General features: G+C 35.1%; 1 protein-coding gene across 2 annotated transcripts; it reads left to right on the top strand.

The window, feature by feature from the left end:
- Positions 1–55: 55 nt before the first annotated feature.
- On the top strand, positions 56–18,389 carry LOC100259448 (uncharacterized). 2 transcript variants are annotated; one of them, XM_010659685.3, is made up of 11 exons: positions 56–529; positions 1,878–1,934; positions 2,531–2,566; positions 10,328–10,405; positions 13,314–13,367; positions 14,182–14,264; positions 14,752–14,851; positions 15,116–15,178; positions 16,170–16,442; positions 17,870–17,930; positions 18,048–18,389. In XM_010659685.3, exons 1-11 carry the CDS (start codon positions 254–256, stop codon positions 18,143–18,145), a joined length of 1,179 nt encoding a protein of 392 aa, XP_010657987.1. In that variant the 5' UTR covers positions 56–253; the 3' UTR covers positions 18,146–18,389. The 2 variants fall into 2 exon arrangements, with proteins under 2 accessions (XP_010657987.1, XP_002263416.1); XM_002263380.4 differs by lacking the exon at positions 2,531–2,566 and having other exon boundaries at positions 67–529.
- Positions 18,390–18,609: the final 220 nt, after the last annotated feature.

Raw genomic sequence — 18,609 nt, 5'->3', positions numbered from 1 at the left:
TTATAATTTTCAGATAAATATATCATAAAATTTATTGGATTTATCATGTATTTATATTTAAAGGAATTAAATAAAAGTTTTCTTTTATTAATTAAAGGAAAAAGGGAAAAATTTTGAGGATTGTGCCAAACCAGAAAATACCAATATCAACCGAGTAGCCAAACACCACCCAAACCCCTAACCCCGCGCCCCAGGGCTTTGAAAACCCTAGAAAACTGAGAAGGCTCCACCGTTGGTGGTTTTCAGAGTATCAATGTCAGATATCAATGCGACGTCTATATCTGAGAGTGCACGATCAGACTCTCCAAAGCACTTGCTCAATCGACGGTCCGAATCTCCCCAACGGCCTTCAAAGATCGCCAGAACGGACGATCTCAGTGACGGCGAACAGCAGGACTCTGTCGCTTCCAAAACCATGACCCAGAACCCTAGAGTTCAGAGGTACTTGGTTGCGGTTGAGTATATTGGGACTCGGTTCTCCGGCTCGCAACAGCAGCTGAATTGCAGAACAGTGGCTGGTGCTCTTCAGGTGTGTTTTCAGAACTAGTCCTCTGTTTGGTTTCTAGGAAATTAAGGAAAAGAGACAATTTCGGTTTTGGTTTCGGTTTGTTATACTGCAATGTGGGAGTAACTTAAGTCAGCTGTGCAAAAAATAGGTGCTTGCGGTGCAATATTGAATGATTCTTTGTTTGGTCTGCGAAATGATGGAAAGGATAAGAATTATTTATTTATTTATTTATTTTCGTTTTCTTGTTTTATGTTGTTTTGATTTTTAGAATGTTGTTTGGTTGCTGAGAAAATGAAGGAAAAGGGTTTAAAAGTTTTGATTTCTAAATGTTGGAAAAAATCGACTCGAACTGATGAAATATGTGCATTAAGCTTAGTTGACTCACTTTTTGTTTCGTTGCTGAGAAATGAAGGATGGAAAAGTTTTGGCTTTTGTTTTCTTCTGTTGTTTTTAAAATTTGGGAAAAAGTTTAACTTGACCGTCTAGTGGCATTAGGTTCAGCTCGGTTGACTGACTTTCTGATGGTTGCTGAGAGAATCAAGGAAAAAAGCTAGAAAAGTTCTGGTTTTTTCTTTTATGCAGTTCTGTGTTTTTAAAATGTTGGAAAAAGAAATGCATTAGGCTCAGTTGACTTACTTTTTGTGTATTTGCCATGAAAAAAATGGATAGGAAAATAAATTTTTTCATTTTTGTTTTATGTTGCACCAGTTTCTGAAGTTTTGGAAAGAACTTAGCCGGACATGTAGTTGCATTACACTAAGTTTTAATAAGGGAAATGAATAGAAAAGTTTTAGTTTTTGTTTTATGCATTTTAGGTTTGTAAAATGCTGGAAAACATCAGCTCAAATGGGCCAAATAGTCACATTATTCCAGTTGACTTACCCTCTGCTTGGGTGCTGAGAAAATGAAAGAAAAAATGGGATGTCTTAAGCCAAAAAAGGGAGAAAATTTGAATTGTTGGTTTTATGTTTTATGCTGTTTTAGTTTTATAATACTGGAAATCCTTAAGTATCAAATGGTTGCACTGGACTCAGTTGACCCACTTTATATTTGGTTACTAAGAAGATGAAGGAAAAGGAAAGAAAAGTTTTGATCTTTCATTTTATGTTGTTCTAGTTTTTAAAATGTTCAAAAAACTTAACTATGCAAATAGTTGTGTTCAGCTTAGTTGCTCACCTCTATGTTTTAAGGAATAGAAATTCTGACATTCAAATTATTATTTTGTCTCTTCTTCCACATGTTCTTGGGTATCAACTATCAATGGAGCTTTAGGTTCATTTTCTAATGTAATTTTGAAAAAGAATTCTTTCTTGTTACTGGACAAAATAATGGCAGTTGGGTTAATTTTGAACTTTGATGTTTCATGTAGGAAGCTTTTCATAAATTTATTGGACAGCCGGTTTCGATCTTTTGCTCAAGTCGAACTGTAAGTCTCTATTTTTCCGTTTAGTTATGAATTTTCTTCTCTACTTTTCTATTTGATTGAGACTTTAATTTTGACCTCGTTGTTGGAAATGGTGTTCCAAAAAATGGACAAGTGAACCATGGGGCCTACCATCATATGCCATGTGATGGAGTTGCATTTTTTGGTGAACCAATTTGATCTAGCCCCCTGGATCTAATGAACTTTCCATATCTGGGTATTCTTGGTAATTTTACAGATTGGAGGGAAAGAGGGGTTTGGGAGAGGTCGGATTGTGGTTTTTGGTGTTTATGCTATTAGGTGCTCGGTTATTTGGTGTGTTTGTTTGCCAGGCACTATTAATATATTTAGTGATTGCCTATAAAAAAATTCAAGTAGGTGTTTGGTTATATTGGTTATCAAATTCTTATTCTTGTTATATTCTACTTGGGCGAGTCTTAATTTCTTTTTGTACAAGATTTTGTTTAGTTATTAAAAATAATTTTCTTTGTTAAGTGTCAAAACCTCAGTATGAATAGGAGTAAGATTTGATATTGGTTTTTAAGAAGTTAAGATGGCAGTATGAACCTAAAGAAAAGGTTTTACATATTTTACTACAGGTTGTCACGATGAATTTCATGTTGCCACATGAAAAGGTTTTCTTTCTTTCTTCTCTTTTATTTATTTATTTTTATTTTTGCTCAAATCACATTCTAAAATGTGGTTTTAGATGAAATTAAAATCATATTCATAGAATGTGGTTTTAGATGAAATTAAAATCATATTCATAGAATGTGGTTTAACATTTAATATGGAATCAAATGTTAGAAACCATGCAGATGTTTTTCAAATGTGTTTCTCTCCACTGAGAAGTGTATGTAAATTTGGAGATCATGAACTAGGTTTCCACTTTCTTCAAGAGCTCTTAGTGGTGGTGCGACCATTTAATGTTGGATGGCTAATAAAAAAACTAAAACTGTATTTTTTTTTTATGCAATCTTTGTTCCATTTAAAACCTTATTCATGAAATGTGGTTTTTTTGTCAGCTTAAAAGAAGGTTACCAAAGAAATTGCATTTTGTGAATATGTTTTTTTTTTTTCCTTTTTTTATTTCATAATTTAAATAACCAATCTAAAACTGCATTCTCAAAATATGATATGTGGTCATATTTAGGCTTTTTGGAGTGGCTTGGAACCACTTGAGGGTGGGTGAGGATGGGTGGGGTTTTCCCCCTTTTTTTTGTTTTTTCTAGCCTTGTGTAGGGCTGTTCAGTATACTCCCTGTATACGTGTGGCTTTTAGCCTTTTCTAATATATTTGGTTGTTTATCTATCAAAAAAAAAAAAATATGATATGTGGTCCTTTTCAATGAGAAGGAAAAATGGCATGAGGTGACATCTAATCCAATATGGCATTATCCAATCCTTGCAGATGCCTTAAATACTCTTTCTATGTACTTTACAAACTCATCCATGTAGCTAAATGTACCTCATTTTTTCAAATTTATTTTTAAATTTTTTCCACTTTACAACTAACTCATTTGGCAAATTCTTGAGTTTGTGAAGTAGAAAAGAAAAGAAAAAAAAAACAAAAAAGAGTGTACATTTAGTAACATAGATATCTGTAAAGTAGATAAAAAACACTTTTAGGAGTTACTATTCATGGGCACTTGAGAGATTATTTTGGGTTGAAAGTGATAAAAGTAGGACCACCATTTTTTTATTTTTTTATTTTTCAAATTTGTGCTTAAAAACATAATTTTCCCTCAAAAAAAAAAAAAATGGAAAATAGAAACTCACTTATTTGAAATGAAATTTATCTTTACAAGTTTTAAAAATTAAAACATTAAATAAAAGTATTTATTTTTTCTTTTCTATATATATTTTAAAGTTTGTTTAGTGAATAATTCTATATATTTTAATTTTTATATTTGTTGATTTATAAAAATGGAAGAAATTAACACATTGATTTTATATTCCACATTTTTTTTTATCATGAACACAAATGAAAAAGAACTTAAGTGAAATAAAATTTGTAATGATTTCTTTTTTTAAAGTTCAATTTTGCAAAAAGGATGAAATACAATATAATTAATTTAGAAAAAAATTGATGTGACATTGTTAAATGCATAAATTTAGGAATTTACAACTTCTCATCACCTTGTAAGAAGATATAAGATCGTATGCTCTTTGTGCGAAAGACGATCGTGAGCTGAATGAATGCGAGAGAATGAAAATTACTTTGAAATTGTTCTCATTGAAGCATAATTTGAGAATGCATGAACTTCTAAATATTTCAAAATCTGTGAAGAGATTTAATTTTAAATTAGTAGGTTTCTATTTTCATTTTTTTTGAGAAATTTTAAGCATATTCATCTCATCTCTCTATAAATCCACTCATTTTTATATATAAAAGTTATATGTAAAATGATCAAAATGCCCTCTTCTTCAACCTCCCAACAACCACACATCCCAAATTTTAATCCCCTTTTCTCATCTTTTCTTTCCTTTCCTTCCCTTCCCTTCCATTCCCTTTCATCTTCTCCTTCAATATATATGTATTTTTTTTAAATTGAAATAAAAAAGGGAAATGTTACGGGGTGCTCGACCAGGTTGTTGGCAATGACCAACGACAATCTAGATCTTGGTTGGCACCTCAACATTGGTTTTTTTTACTTTTTTATTTTTGTGTTTAAAAAAATAAAAGGAAGGGAAGAAGAAAAGAAGGAAAGGAAAGAAAAGTGGGAAAACTAGAGAAGATATGGAGGTTTAGGATTTGAGGTGGGTAGGTGTTGGGAGGTTGAAAAGAGGATATTTTGGTTATTTCACATATGTAATTTATTTAAAAAATATAAAAGGTGAATGCATGGAGAAATAAGGTGGATGTGTTTAACAATGTTTTTTTTTTCCCTTCAAATTGGGGTACCAAAACATACTTTTTCTCATATTTTAGTTTTTGTCTTTTTTATTTTTATTTTAGCTAAAATAGGAGATAAGTCTTAGTGTCCTTTGGAGGCAAATTTTTGGCTCATTGAACTATAATTAATAAATCTTTGATTTGTTCCTAGATTTATTATTATTATGTTTATAGGAAAGCAAAAGTATATTAAAAGCACCTTACAAAACATGTAACAAAGTACATAGATTGTATATAAAGTATACCAAGAGGCAAAGTAAAGAAGCAAAGGGCTTAGAAAGCAAAAGTCCATAACAATGTCCCTAACTAATCAATAAAATCTATCATGGTTAGAGGAATCCCCGCTATATACATTCTCACCCGAAACATAAGGTTGTCAGTGGAACAAGATTTATAGGTTTGATTGGACATTTTTTTTCTTTTGAATGTTCTTTGGTTCCTCTCCTTCCACCAATGCCAAAATAAGCACAACGGTATAATCATCCATATTGACATACCCACTTTCTCTTTTTTCTACAAAAGAACCATGTCATCCCAAGGAACTCTTTTATTAAACTTGACATCACCTAAGAAATCCGAAACAAGGAAAACACTAAATTGCTTAACACTTTAGCTCTAGCACAATATAGAAGGATGTGATCACATAAGGGAAGACCCACATATGTGGTGGGGAGATCTCCCTTCCTACAACCCCACTCAACCACCAATTCTTCTATAATAGGGACACCCATAGGAAGTAACTCACTCTTCTCCAAATTGATCTTCAAACTCGAAATGGCTTAAACCACATGAAGATCCAATTTAGATATAACATTTGCTTATGATTGGCTTCATAGAAAGTAAGTGTCTCATTTACAAATAAGAGACGAGACACCTCCACACCTTTGCTTCCTCTTTTGCTTATGTTAATGGTCCAAACACAATTTAACACCAAGATACATATTGTTGGCTCTTGTTGGCTCCGATAATGATGGGGAATATTTCAATGGAAGACATGACAATTTTTTCTTGGAAAAGAGTGTTATTCATCAATCAAGTTGTGTAGGTACTCCCTAATAGAATGGAGTGATGGAACATAAGAACGAACATCTCATTGAGGTAGCTCGAACCTTAATGTTTTCCAAAAATGTTCCAAAACATTTCTAGGGAGATGCAATCTTGACAACACCTACCTTATTAATAAGATGCCTTTAAAGGTACTCAATTTTCAAACTCTCATTAGAACATTGAAAGAATGTATACTCATCTATCTATATTCAGTTCTTTACCACTGGAAATCTTTGGAAGCATTGTTCATGCCTTTAACAAAGACAAACCTAAACTTACTCGAAGGCCACTAAGTGCATTTTCCTTGGATATTCTTCAACCTAGAAGAGGTCCAAGTGTTACCATTCACCCATCAAAAGGAAATTTGTTACAATAGGTGTAAGTAAACAACAACCATATTATACAAAGACTATCTTCAAGGAGAGCACAAATGGGAGCTAAAGATCATTCACAAACTAGTAAGTCCCATTACCAACATTGATTTGGAGTAATCAAGAAAAGGGGGAGAACTTGGAGACCACTCACAATGATAGTAGGATAGGGTAGATATAATTGTATACAAGAAAACCTTGGGATCAATCTAGATTAGTGGTCCTCTATCAAACTTTGTTTCTTGTCACAAGATTGCAAGGACATATAAGGTGTTTACCTTCCATATAAATTTGGAGTCAATTCTAAAGAATGTTGAAGAAGCTCCTATTGGCTTGAAGTGGAAGAAAGCTATAGACGAGGAAATCAATGCTCCAAAGAAGAATTTGGGGATATTGTGGATTTACCCAAAGAAAGCTCTCGATGAGATGCAATGAGTTTTTACAACCAAATACAATGCAAATGGTTCTATAAAGAGATATAAAGTGCAACTTGTGACCCACCAAGGTAGCCTAGTTGGTTAGGGTGAACATTGAGAAGTGTGGTCCCAATAAGTGGCACATGGTCCTATGTTTAAATCCTGCCACTAATGATACTCTAAATGGTGTTGGTTGTTGCGAGGCGGTCAACACCCCAAGGTTTGGGTCCCCATGGAAAGTCCAAAAGGCTTGGCCATAGAAGGTTTTTGGGTTTTCAAAAAATATAAAATAAAATAAAATAAAGCACAACTTGTAGCCAAGGGGTGCATGTAGACTTATGGCATAATGTCACAGACTTAGGCTTTTCCTAAGCTCACGTGTGGTACTTAGGCAAGCCAAGACACTTGATCTTGCTAAGCCAGTCTTACCCCCAATGCTTAGTTTGATAGGCTAAGATGCACACGACTTGGAAGCTAGTAGGCACATGTAGGCAACACCTAAAGAATGGAAGTTTTATTGCTCTCAAAGGATGTTTTACAAGCTCTTGGAAGCTCATTTGCTTGGTGCCTTGGCCAAATGAAGCTTTTACCTATTTATAGGCACCTTAGGAAGTCTTTGGAACCTTGGATGGTTCCTTACAAATCAAGAATACTTTAGAATATTCCTATAAAAAAAAAAAGAATACTCTAGAATATCCTACACAATTCAATGTACAAGGCTATGTACAAGTATAGACAAGAGACCTCTGGAACTCTCTAGAATGCCCTGGACTCATCCCATGCCTTCCACCTTAGTGTAGAGAAGTGTGGGTATCTCTAACCATCTCTAAAACTTTCCACACTCTTCCTACCAATGGCTAAGTGTAGGAGTCTCCAGAAGCTTCTTTCCCTCTATATAAACCAATGGGAAGGGTCATTTGGAGCATGTAGTGACAAAAGGCTACCAACAAACCTTTACCCCTTTGGCAAAAATGAATTCTATTAGAATTCTACTCTCTTGCAGCTAATTACAATTGATCACTACAACAATTTGAGATCAAGAATGCTTTTTTACTTGAAAATCTAGATGAAGAGGTCTACATAGGCCTTCTACTCGATTTTGAAGAAAATATTGAAACGAAATGCTAGCTGAAAAAATTCCTTGTACGACTTGAAACAAATCACCTAGAGCACGGTTGGAAAGATTTGCTCAATCACTCTTGAAATTTAGTTTTCATAAAAGTCAAGTAGACGATACTTTTTTCTTTAGATGATCACCCATGGGGAAGCTGATTATGCTTAGTGCTTATGTAAATGATGTTATAATAAAGAGTGATGATAGTGAGGAAGTTGAGAAAATGAAGGCCAGGTTGACTAAAGGTTTGAAATCAAGGATCTAAGTGCTCAGCCTTATTTTAGGAATCGAAGTGGCAAAGTCAAGAGAAAGGATTTATAGATCCTAGAGGAAATATGTCTTAGATCCTCTCAAGGAAATTGAAATGCTTGAATGCAAGCCTAAAGAAACTCCTACTGATTTGAACCACAAGTTCGGTGTAGTTTACATATGTTCTCTAATGGATAAAGAAAGGTACCAAAGACTTGTGGGAAGATTAAGTCATCTTTCCCCCACCTAATGTTATTAAAGGCAATCGCTTGGGTCGCCTAGGCCATTAGGCCAAGCAAGGCAGATGAAAGTCGCCTCTTAAAGACCCAACAAGGCAACTTCAAAGAGGCAACCCCTAGGTGATTGCCTTTGACCATGAGTTAAGATTAAACATACTTAGAGTATAATTTCATTCAATCTAACATTGGATTAAACAAAATATAAGATGAAATATTATTTTATCAATCATAGAGATGATAAGATGGAGGGCTATCAATTTAGTCTTGATGGAAGCGATGACAATTTTAATTTCAATGATGATGCCCAAAACTTTTCTAGGATGGTCATTCTCTTATTTTGTTTTTCATTATGATTTTTAGATGTCTGAAAAATTAGAATATCCATTTAGACAGGATGAATATCTCTAAGATGAAATATTATTTTACCAATCATGGAGATAATGAGATGGAGGGTTATTAATTTAGTCTTGATGGAAGCAATGACAATTTTAATTTTAATGATGACTATGATGATGATGCCTAAAACTTTTATAGGATGTTCATTCTTTTATTTTGTTATTTATTATGATTTTTAGATGTCTGAAAAATTAGAATATCCATTTAGACAGAATGAATATCTCTAATATGATGTTTTTCTTATCATGTGAGGTATAATATTTAACACTTTGAATAATTATTATTATTTTGTTAATTTTATAAAACACCATGAGGGATGAAAAATAAATAGTATTGATTGTTGAAGACAACGCTTATATTGGTTAAGTATCGAATAACTAAATATATGTATGTTTTTTATTGTTTTATTATAATCAGGCTATCGCCTTATTTTTCACCTTTTACCTTAGTCTAAAAGGAGTCTTATCGCCTTGACATTGCCTTTTGCTTTTGACAACATTGCCCCCACCAGAACCCATATTACTTATTTTGTAAGTGTGGTTAGTTAGTTCATGCACTCTCCTTTAAAACCTCTCATGGAAGCAGTCAAGAGAATATTGCAATACCTAGAAGCGACTCCTTGAAGAGGATTTCTATTTTCTCAAAATGGTTATATGGATGTAGAAGTGTACATGGATGCTAATTGGGGAGGTTCGACTGGCAAGATATCCACTTATGGCTATTGTACTCTTGTTGGAAGTAAGTTAGTAACTTGGAGGAGTAAGAAGCAACTTGTTGTGGCCAAGTTAAGTGTGAAAGCTGAATACAAGGCCATGGCACTTGGAATATGTGAGTTGATATGGATAAAGAACTTATAAGGAGAGCTATAGATAGAATTAAAGGGCCTTATGAAGCTATATGGTGATAACAAGGTAGCCATAAGCATTGCACATGATCTAGCGTAGCATGATGGAACAAAACATGTTGAGGTAGACACTCCATCAAAGAAAAAAAATTGTTGGTAGAATGATATGCACTCCATTCATTTCTTCCAAGTTATAGCTAGCAAATGTCTTCACTAAAGAGGTTCCTAATCCAGGGCTTGGCTTAATGACAGGCTGGGAATGAAGGATATTTTGGAACCAGCTGCTTAGGTAATGTAATTAGTTCTATAATACATATGAGTTCTTTGCATAGTACTCTTCCATGCTGGTTTTCTCATGGTTTATTTAGTGGGCTCTTGTGGTCTTAATTTCCTCAACTAGGTCTTCTTACATGCTGTGAGTATGAAGTGAATGGGGCAAGTGAGACCTACTCATGGTCTTTAACTTTTGATGAGCCACTTGGGCCTCAAACATGGTCTTATCCTTTTACATGGTTTTTGCTTCTTTGAATTTTGTGGGCCTTAGATGCTTGAGGAGAGTTGAAATTCATGTACCATTAGTGTTGGTGGAAAGCGTGTTATACTCTATTGCATGGTATTAAGCTCCAAATACAAATACAAATACTAATGTTTCTTCTACCATAATTTGATTTCTATGTGATTATTGTGTGCATCTCCCTTCAAGAATTACGTGTGTGTGTGTGTGTGTGTATAGCTGCCTATAACACAATTTTTTTACTATGTCTTGTTATTTTTAGGTTTCTATTTAGAACATAATGTGGATTTTTTAGGTGGTTTGCCATGTAGGATGCAGGAGTGCATGCCTTGTCAAATGTCTGCCATGTAGATGTTGAACGCATAAGCAAAAGGAAGCCTGGTGAAGTGGTAAGTTAGCTGCAAACTCGGTAATATTTTGCTCTTGAAAATGATATTGCGAAGGAGTTTGGTTATTTTTACTATAACTTGGAGCAATGCCTTGGGAAAGTGGAAGCATTTAAAAACTCTATGAATGATCTGTCCTTTTATTTCTCATCTTTCTGGGAAATTTATGGCTTGCATATTGTTTTGATTGTGGTGTAGTTATCGAAACTGCCAAAATCTCATTTATGGTTGCATTATTATTTATTGGAAACCCCCCAAATATGCATAATTTTTATTAGCTTCTAGATTTGGGAGCCCTGCAAATTATGATTTCAAATCAATGACAAGGAAATGAATTTCATCAGAATTGTTGAGGACTGATGCTTTGGATTTGTGGCTGCTATTGAAGAAAATTCAAAATGCTTTTATTAACATGCAGTTTCTTTGACTTATGTTGAAATTGCTAATCCATTCAGGGGAATGATAGTGTGGTTGCTTTCTCATTTCATTCATGTCGGCCTTCAAATGGGTTCTTTTTTAAACTATTCTACATTTTTTCCATGGTGGTATTTAACTTTTAAGAAACATACTGCTGGGGTAAAGTTGGTTGACCTCCTTGTTTAAGTAGAATAGCTTATTAAATATTTTAGCTTTCTAAATTTATATTGCATTGAAATGGGCTTAGTATTGATTGTAGAAAGCACCTTGGTGAGGAACATCTTGATGGGTTTGGTTCCAGCATTGTAATCATTTGGATAAAAAAGGCCTCACTTTCAAAGGGGTATCAAAAAATATTTTCCTATAGGCTGGCAAAAACAGGACTCTCGTTTCTAGTCAATTCTGGTTGGGGATTCATTCCTCCTTGAGTTTTTTTAACTCCTGTGTAATGAAGATAAAGGCTTTCTATTGCTCAAATTTTCGTTTTACTCATTTATACACATACATTTCCTTTTTCTTTTTTTGGAGGATTTTTCTCCCTTCTTTTGTACAAATTCTTAGTTTTAAAACTTTTTTTTAATGAGCAATTAGAGAATATATATATTCTCAGTGCTTAAACAAAGACAAAACAAAGTACACACGCTATATACAAAAGTCGCTTAAGCGAAGCAAACAAGAAGGGGAGGTAAAACAAAAAATGCCTCTCCTATCTATGAGCTAAGCCAATCTACAAATCCTATTATAGTCAAAGAATGATCATCTACATACAGTCTGACCCATTCCAAAAATGTGTTTGTAAAAGAGCATATAATTGCTTGTTCAAATTGCTCCAAATCCTCCAAAGCCCTTTGGTTTCTCTCTTTCCAGTCTCCAAAATAGACATAAAGGAGTGGCCCTCCAAGCTTTTTGTCATTTCTTTCCACAAAACATCAGTGCCAACTCAACGAAGTTCCTCTTACTATTGAGTGCATCACCCATACAACCCCGAATAGAGAGAGCACCAACTCTTTGAACAACTCATGTACTCCCTACACAACACCCCTAACCTCTATATCTCTGCAGCTCTCCTTAAGGGCCACCTCCATGATCCATGGTGAGTTCTTCCACCAGATTTGAATGGCGAAAATAGAGGCTCCGACCACAGCGTGCAACATACCCTACACCTTCTTCCATTAGACTTGACAAGAATCCTAGCTTATTGCAAATGAAGCCTCTCCACCTTCTCCTCATCCATGACTATGAACTCTCTGCAAGCATCACCCAGCCTTTTGAATAATTTTTTTTCCCCACAAATGCAAAGGCAACCCTATCACTCTCACCTAAACTTCTCTAGCATAGACCCCTTCCCTAAAACAACCAACTTCTAGGCTTCATCAGTCCAAATGCAGTCTTTTTCCCCTAAAAAAAATATTCTCCATATGCCACACCCTTTCAGCTTCATTAAAAATGTGCTCAAATCCAAACAAGGTTAGAGAGCCACCCAACAAATCCAGGTAGGGGTTTCCTTTCAGAGGCCAAAAATACCTTCCCCAAGATTTCAAAGAGCCTAAATCTGGTGCCTGATCCACAAAATCTCCCCATCTCTTTGCAAGGCACTTCCTAAAATGATCCATATTTTTTTTCACCCTCATTATCTTGCACTAAATCCAAACTGCCTCACCCCACATCCACTCTTCTCCAGTTTGTTGGCTAGGATCCTTCATCCTCTGGAAAACCCCTGCCTTCTGGAAAAACTAGGAGAACCTTTTCTTCTCTGCTGACAGAACTGAACATAGCTGGAATCTGCCGGCATTGTTGCTACATAGCCCCAACTTGTAGCTTCTTCAGCATTCCTTCCACTCCATCTTGAAGGGCTTACAGGATTTCCCTTCATAGTAAGCTTCAACCCCCTCCTGCAACCTAGCTACACCTCTCTCACCAAATCAGATCCAAGAAAAGAACCCTCGTCCCCTCTCCACAATCCTACCAACCATCTTACCTTTGACCACCTACTGAAATGCCAAAGGATTCCAGTTTTACTTGGAACCAGTGTTTTCCCCCTCACTTACTGTATAATGATTTGGTACACTAGGTTTGTTACCTGGACAACTGTAACAACTTACTTTTAAAACTATACTAGGATAATTTCTTATGAAAGAAGATATATTGATAATATGTTGGTTTTACAAGATATCAGCTGAGAAAGTTTTCCTTGAAACCAGATATAAAAGCGATCAATGGGCTGAGACCGTGGGGTTGTTCTTACCCAGGTATAAATACCTTTCTGGTAGTTGATGACTGTTGTGATCAGTTTATTCATCTTCAGGAATCACATTGCAAGCTTATATCTGCTCTGTTAAATGCTAGGTCTACTTGTTATAGTCCAACTTAAATCTTGTTGGTTACACTGTCCAGCAACTAACTTTGCTTATCATTCTAGTGCTTCAAATTGGAAAATGAAAATGTTTCCAGTATCTATTTCTTTACGATTATTGTGGTTATTTTTAAAATGCAGTTACCACCTCATGAACCTGCAGTTGTTCGGAGAGCTGTGAACCATTTCTTACAGGTATGGTGCCTATGATCTACACATCATCTACCTGCTGGTTTGCATCACTTCTTGGATTCTTGATGTTGTGCTTTTTAAATCTCATTCAAATCCAGCAAGGTTACAAGGAGAGTCAGTGATACTCGCCTTTGTTTCCTTTCTTGAGTTACCTTTTCCTCTGTTTACATTTCTGCTGATGATAATTTAATACACATCAATGCTCATCTGGAGAAGCTTGCATTCCATTTGTGCCCAAGTTTGTGAGGGTTGTTTACTAATGATTGCCTATCGAAAAAAAAAATATTAAGGTTGTCTTTGGTTGTGAAACATGCACCTATTCAACTCCAAGTACTTACGAGCCTAGACATACCCCATGAAAGTTGAGGCCTCATTTCAATAGGCAAGCTAGAGATGTCTTAAACTCTGTCAATATGGTGACATTATTTTCACAGTTGAATGCCTTTAGAGTTCCTAGATAACATTAGAGATGGATGCATGTTATGGATGCTGATGTGATTATGGTTGTAAATCTCCATGAGAAGGTCCAAATCTCAGCTTAGATCTCTGCTCGGTTTGCTTTGGGATCTCTCTCAATAGGCTTTCTTTTGATCCTATGTTACTCAGGGATAAGGATTGTTAATTTTGGACTCCCTAGGAATTATGTTGGAAACTGGCTTATACTTCTAATTAGTCAGTAGGCTGTATTTGAACCACATACGATATTTTCAAAGTTAAATTATATGGTATTACACCAATCAACATTCTATATTTGCTCAACATTTTAATCTGCCCTTATTTAGGAGATCCTGAAAATTTCTCATTTTGGTATATGCAGAAGAATGAAGGTGACGTAATGGTGATTGATGTTCGTTGTGTTCCACCTGATTTTCATGCTAGATATAAAGCTCGAGAGCGAACGTAGGTATCAATTAATTTAAACTGTTGTTTGGAATTTATGACTGCACACTGAGGCATGCATGCATCTGTACATAAAACTCAATGATATATAATAAGCAGATCTCTACAGTATTACCTTACAGCATTGTACATATAGCCTGCCAGAGGTAAAACTGGACTTTGTTTTGCTGCCATTCTGCTTGGAATGGTGGTGTCCACATGAAATGAATGCTAGTGTGGTAATATTTGGTCTAATGGCCTTCTAAAGGTACTAATTGTATTGATCTAATTGGTAATGAGGCTTTCAATTTACTATCATCAGCTTTCTATCAATGTGAAGCACAAGGTTATCCCAATCCCCCCCTTTTTCTGCTAAACTGTTACTAGTTCAAGCAGATGACAAGTTTAACATTGGTTTTTATGATTAGGTATGGTAATGCATTATTTTATTATTAACTTAAACTCCAGTGATTCAACGTGTGAACTATGATGCAATTTTTTCCTTCAGGTACTTCTACCGCTTGCTGTCTGGACCAGAGCCTTTGTCAAGCTTTGAGAAAGATCGGGCTTGGCATGTACCTGAGGACCTAGATCTTCTTGCTATGCAGGTTGGCCTACTGGGTTTAAACAAATTTTGTTTTACCTAGTTTGAATTGACCTTTTTTAATCAAAAAAGAAAAAGAACAAGAATGGTGAAGTATTATATTAAAATAGGGATTAGTTCAAAAAAGGTTGAGAGATCCCTCAGTGAAGAGGATATGCTAATCCATGGAGAATAAGTAAAAGAAAACAAAGAACATACTCCTAGCACACGACTCTTCATTAATTGATTTGTCAAAAATCATTTTATTCATTAATTGGTTTTCATGCAGAAAGCATGCAGGGTTCTTGTTGGATGTCATGATTTTAGTTCCTTCAGGGCAGCTGGTTGTCAGGTTGTTCATCATCTCCTGGATGGTTAGCATTATTTTCTCTTCTTGCTTGTGTTCACAGAGGACCATATTTAAAAAAAAAAAAACACATTCATCAAGTTGCTTTGTCGGATTGCTTCTAATTTTTCCGGATCCTGAAAGATTACCTTGTCGACAAATTTGCATGTGCAATTTCTTGTTAATAGCTATTCACTTCCTCATATTTGGAATCATGCAGTAGATTGATGCACTTGAAGGCATTTTTTGTTCTTAAATCCACCTTGACGGGTTTGAAATCTTTTAAGATTGAGGAATTAACACAATGTCCACAACAGGGTTGGATAAATTTCAGGCTCTATGAAGCCTGAACCTTCAAGATTAAGGATAGCTATGTATGCTACAATGTCTTGTGATCCCCACAAATCACTTAATTCCCTTTAAAGAGCTCATAATTTCAAGAAAGTGCAATTTTGGTATTTGGGTGCATAGTTTGTTACATTTTGGCTTAGGTTTAGTTGATTTCATTAATCTTCATGTGATGAACCATTTTGTATTACTTCTTATGTTGCTTTGTCCCAAGGATGGAAATGTCGGAATTTTTAGGCAATATTTTGTCAATAAATCGTGTATCGGCCTGGCCTGACATGATAACCATCATGGATTTCTCGACTGAGAGAGATATCAGGATATTTTTTTCCTTTTTTCAGCAAAGTTCTGAATCTTTACTTGGAGGTGAAGGGAAACCAACTAGGACGCAGACTTCCCAAATGAAAGAATTTTTCCCAGATCCTCTGTGTCCTTGAGGGGATTTTAATGTTGTGGTTGATTTGTTCGTTTTTTCCTTGTTTCTTTCTTTTGAAGGCTTGATGCCCTTGAAGCTTGAATTTTTTTCCTATTTAGTGAAATTCTCTTGCCTCCTCTTTTAAATTTTTGACACAATATTGGCTATCTTCTTTAGATTGTTCTTAAATGTTGAATTCTTTGTGATGATTGACAATTAATTAATGATCAACAGGCAAAGTCACCTATCAGAACTTTAGATGAACTCTGTGTTTCTGAGGTACTGCCAACTCCATATTTTCCATCAATCACTGAGAGGGCACAAAATAATTTCACGGAGGAGAATCCCCTTGCTTGCTCCAACAATGCTGAAGTGCCTGATAGCCCTTCTACCGCCAATCATGATAGATTAGATGGCTTCAACGGTGCTGGTCAAGGATTTGGCGTAAGGAGAAGACACCGATGCTTTTTGGTAACTGCACGGGCACGCTCTTTTCTCTATCACCAGGTTGGCCTTGTTTTACTTTTTTTTTTTTTGCACTTAAAAATTTCTTTTATATGTTCTGTTTGTTATTCGTATATTTATTTTTAATAGATTCATTCCCTTTGTTATTTGCATCATGTAGGTTTGGAAAGTCACTCTTTTAGCCAATTTAATTTTCACAATAGGCTCCTAATAAATGATAAATTGATAATCATGTTGGAAACATATTTCTAAAGTACATACCATTTGCTGGCAGATTCTCAAGAATTTGATTGCAATCCTAGTCAATGAAATGATTTTGTATTAATTGTATTTTTTTTTTCCTTTGGTATTTTATTTATTTATTATAGGCAAAAGAGAAAATATTGTTATATTATGCTCATGTTTGGCTTGTATGAGAAATAACAAATGAAATGAAAAACATATCATATTTCAATGTTTGATATTTGTTTAAAACAAAAATTATATTGCATTCCAATAATTTTTTTTTATCAGAAACAGAAATGATTTTATTAGCATAATAAAACTGAGAAGGATGAGAAATCCTTCCCTAATTACAAACCTGATCAAAACAAAGGAAAAGAAAAAAAGAACCAGAAGACAACAAAACATCTCAACGTTATCATTGACTCTTTTGAACTACATATCGAAATCCAATCGAGTTTAATAAGGTTGAGAGGAATGCCCTTGATAGCATTAGTTGTCAATGCCCAAAATGATGAATAGAAATAGACTAGGTTCCATAACATTTGAATTGTCTTCCACTTCTCCTCAAGGATCCTTGCATTTCTTTTCCGCCATACTATCTAAATCAAAGTAAGACCAGCGATTTGCCATAGGACTTTGCCCCTATTTGTGCTTCCCAACCCCTTAAAAGAAATGGTCGACATGTCACACACACTTTTAGGAGGAAGCCAAAACAAGTTGGTCACTCTAAAAAGCTTATGCCGTAACTCCATAGTCATTGGACAAGTGTAAAAAAAGGTGATTTAGCCTAGCCTGTCAGAAAATTATCATCCCTCCTATGTTGCCCGTCTCTACATTGAAACCCAGATGGCAAATCCTTTAGCCATTTTTGGAGATGTTCATGGAAAGGTATGCTTATGGCCAACAAGTTTGTAAATCAAACCATGGCTAGGCCTCATCTGATGTAAGTCTATTCTATTGTAATATCTTTGACTTTTTTCCATTACACCCAAGCAGCCTTAGAAGCTTAACAAGTCTTGTAATTATTATAACTAAAATAATTGGTTTCAAGGTTCATAAATTTACTTATTCGGGAGAATGCCCTAAACATGTGTAGGGAGAGCATGGGTGAGCCACACTATTTCTTCTTGTTTTCGCCCTCTCTCTCTTCATCACAAATCTTGGTTGTCTCGGTCATTACCAAACTCTACTTTCAGTCTTTAATGTCCTGCTCATTGTCTGAAACTTCAGTTGAATTTTCCCAGGTTAGACTGCTCGTGGGTGTTATCAAATGTGTTGGCACTGGAGACCTAACAGTTTCCGACGGTATGCTTACCTCTGAATGCCTTTATTTTCTTGCATAACTTCTAAGTTGTAGTAGGAGCTTCTGACCTTGATTGAACACCTATTTTTGGTTTTCTAACTTCATTAACTGAATCTCAGTCGAAAGGATCCTGAACGCAAAGACAGTGACTGCTGCAAGTCCCATGGCCCCTGCTTGCGGTCTTTACCTTGGAAACGTGAATTATGATCTTCCCTGAATTCATGTTTCGGGAAAATCGCTATTTCTTCAGAAACATGCATCACCAGCATTATCCATGGGAAGAACTCGCCCTTGGATGTTGGAACTGCTCGATCAACAAAGTTGTCCGAAGAATAAATAGCAATGAAAAGTATGTGAAAATTTGTTTGAAATAAGCAAATTTTTTGGATGTGGAATCAATTGATGCTGGCTTTAACTTCTATAGAGATTGATTTAATTTAAATCCAGAAAAATGGCAAGTAGATGAACGATTTCTAGATTCTATTATTTTTTAAGAAATGGGCGATTAGTTTAATAATGAATTTTTGTACGGGTAATAGATCTAACATTTCAAAATCCTACATTGAAAAAATTCTCACTCTTGTAACTTGTAAGGAGGAGAGGTCAAGTGTGATTGCCTTGAGAATGAAGAGAACTGAACTTTTCAGGGGCATTCATTTCTCCAAAAAAAAAAAAAAAAAA

This window comes from Vitis vinifera, chromosome 12 (genome assembly GCF_030704535.1).
Source record: "Vitis vinifera cultivar Pinot Noir 40024 chromosome 12, ASM3070453v1".
Taxonomy (NCBI): domain Eukaryota; kingdom Viridiplantae; phylum Streptophyta; class Magnoliopsida; order Vitales; family Vitaceae; genus Vitis; species Vitis vinifera.
The sequence above is the reverse complement of the archived record's forward strand: the minus strand, read 5'-3'. Positions and strand labels throughout refer to the sequence as shown.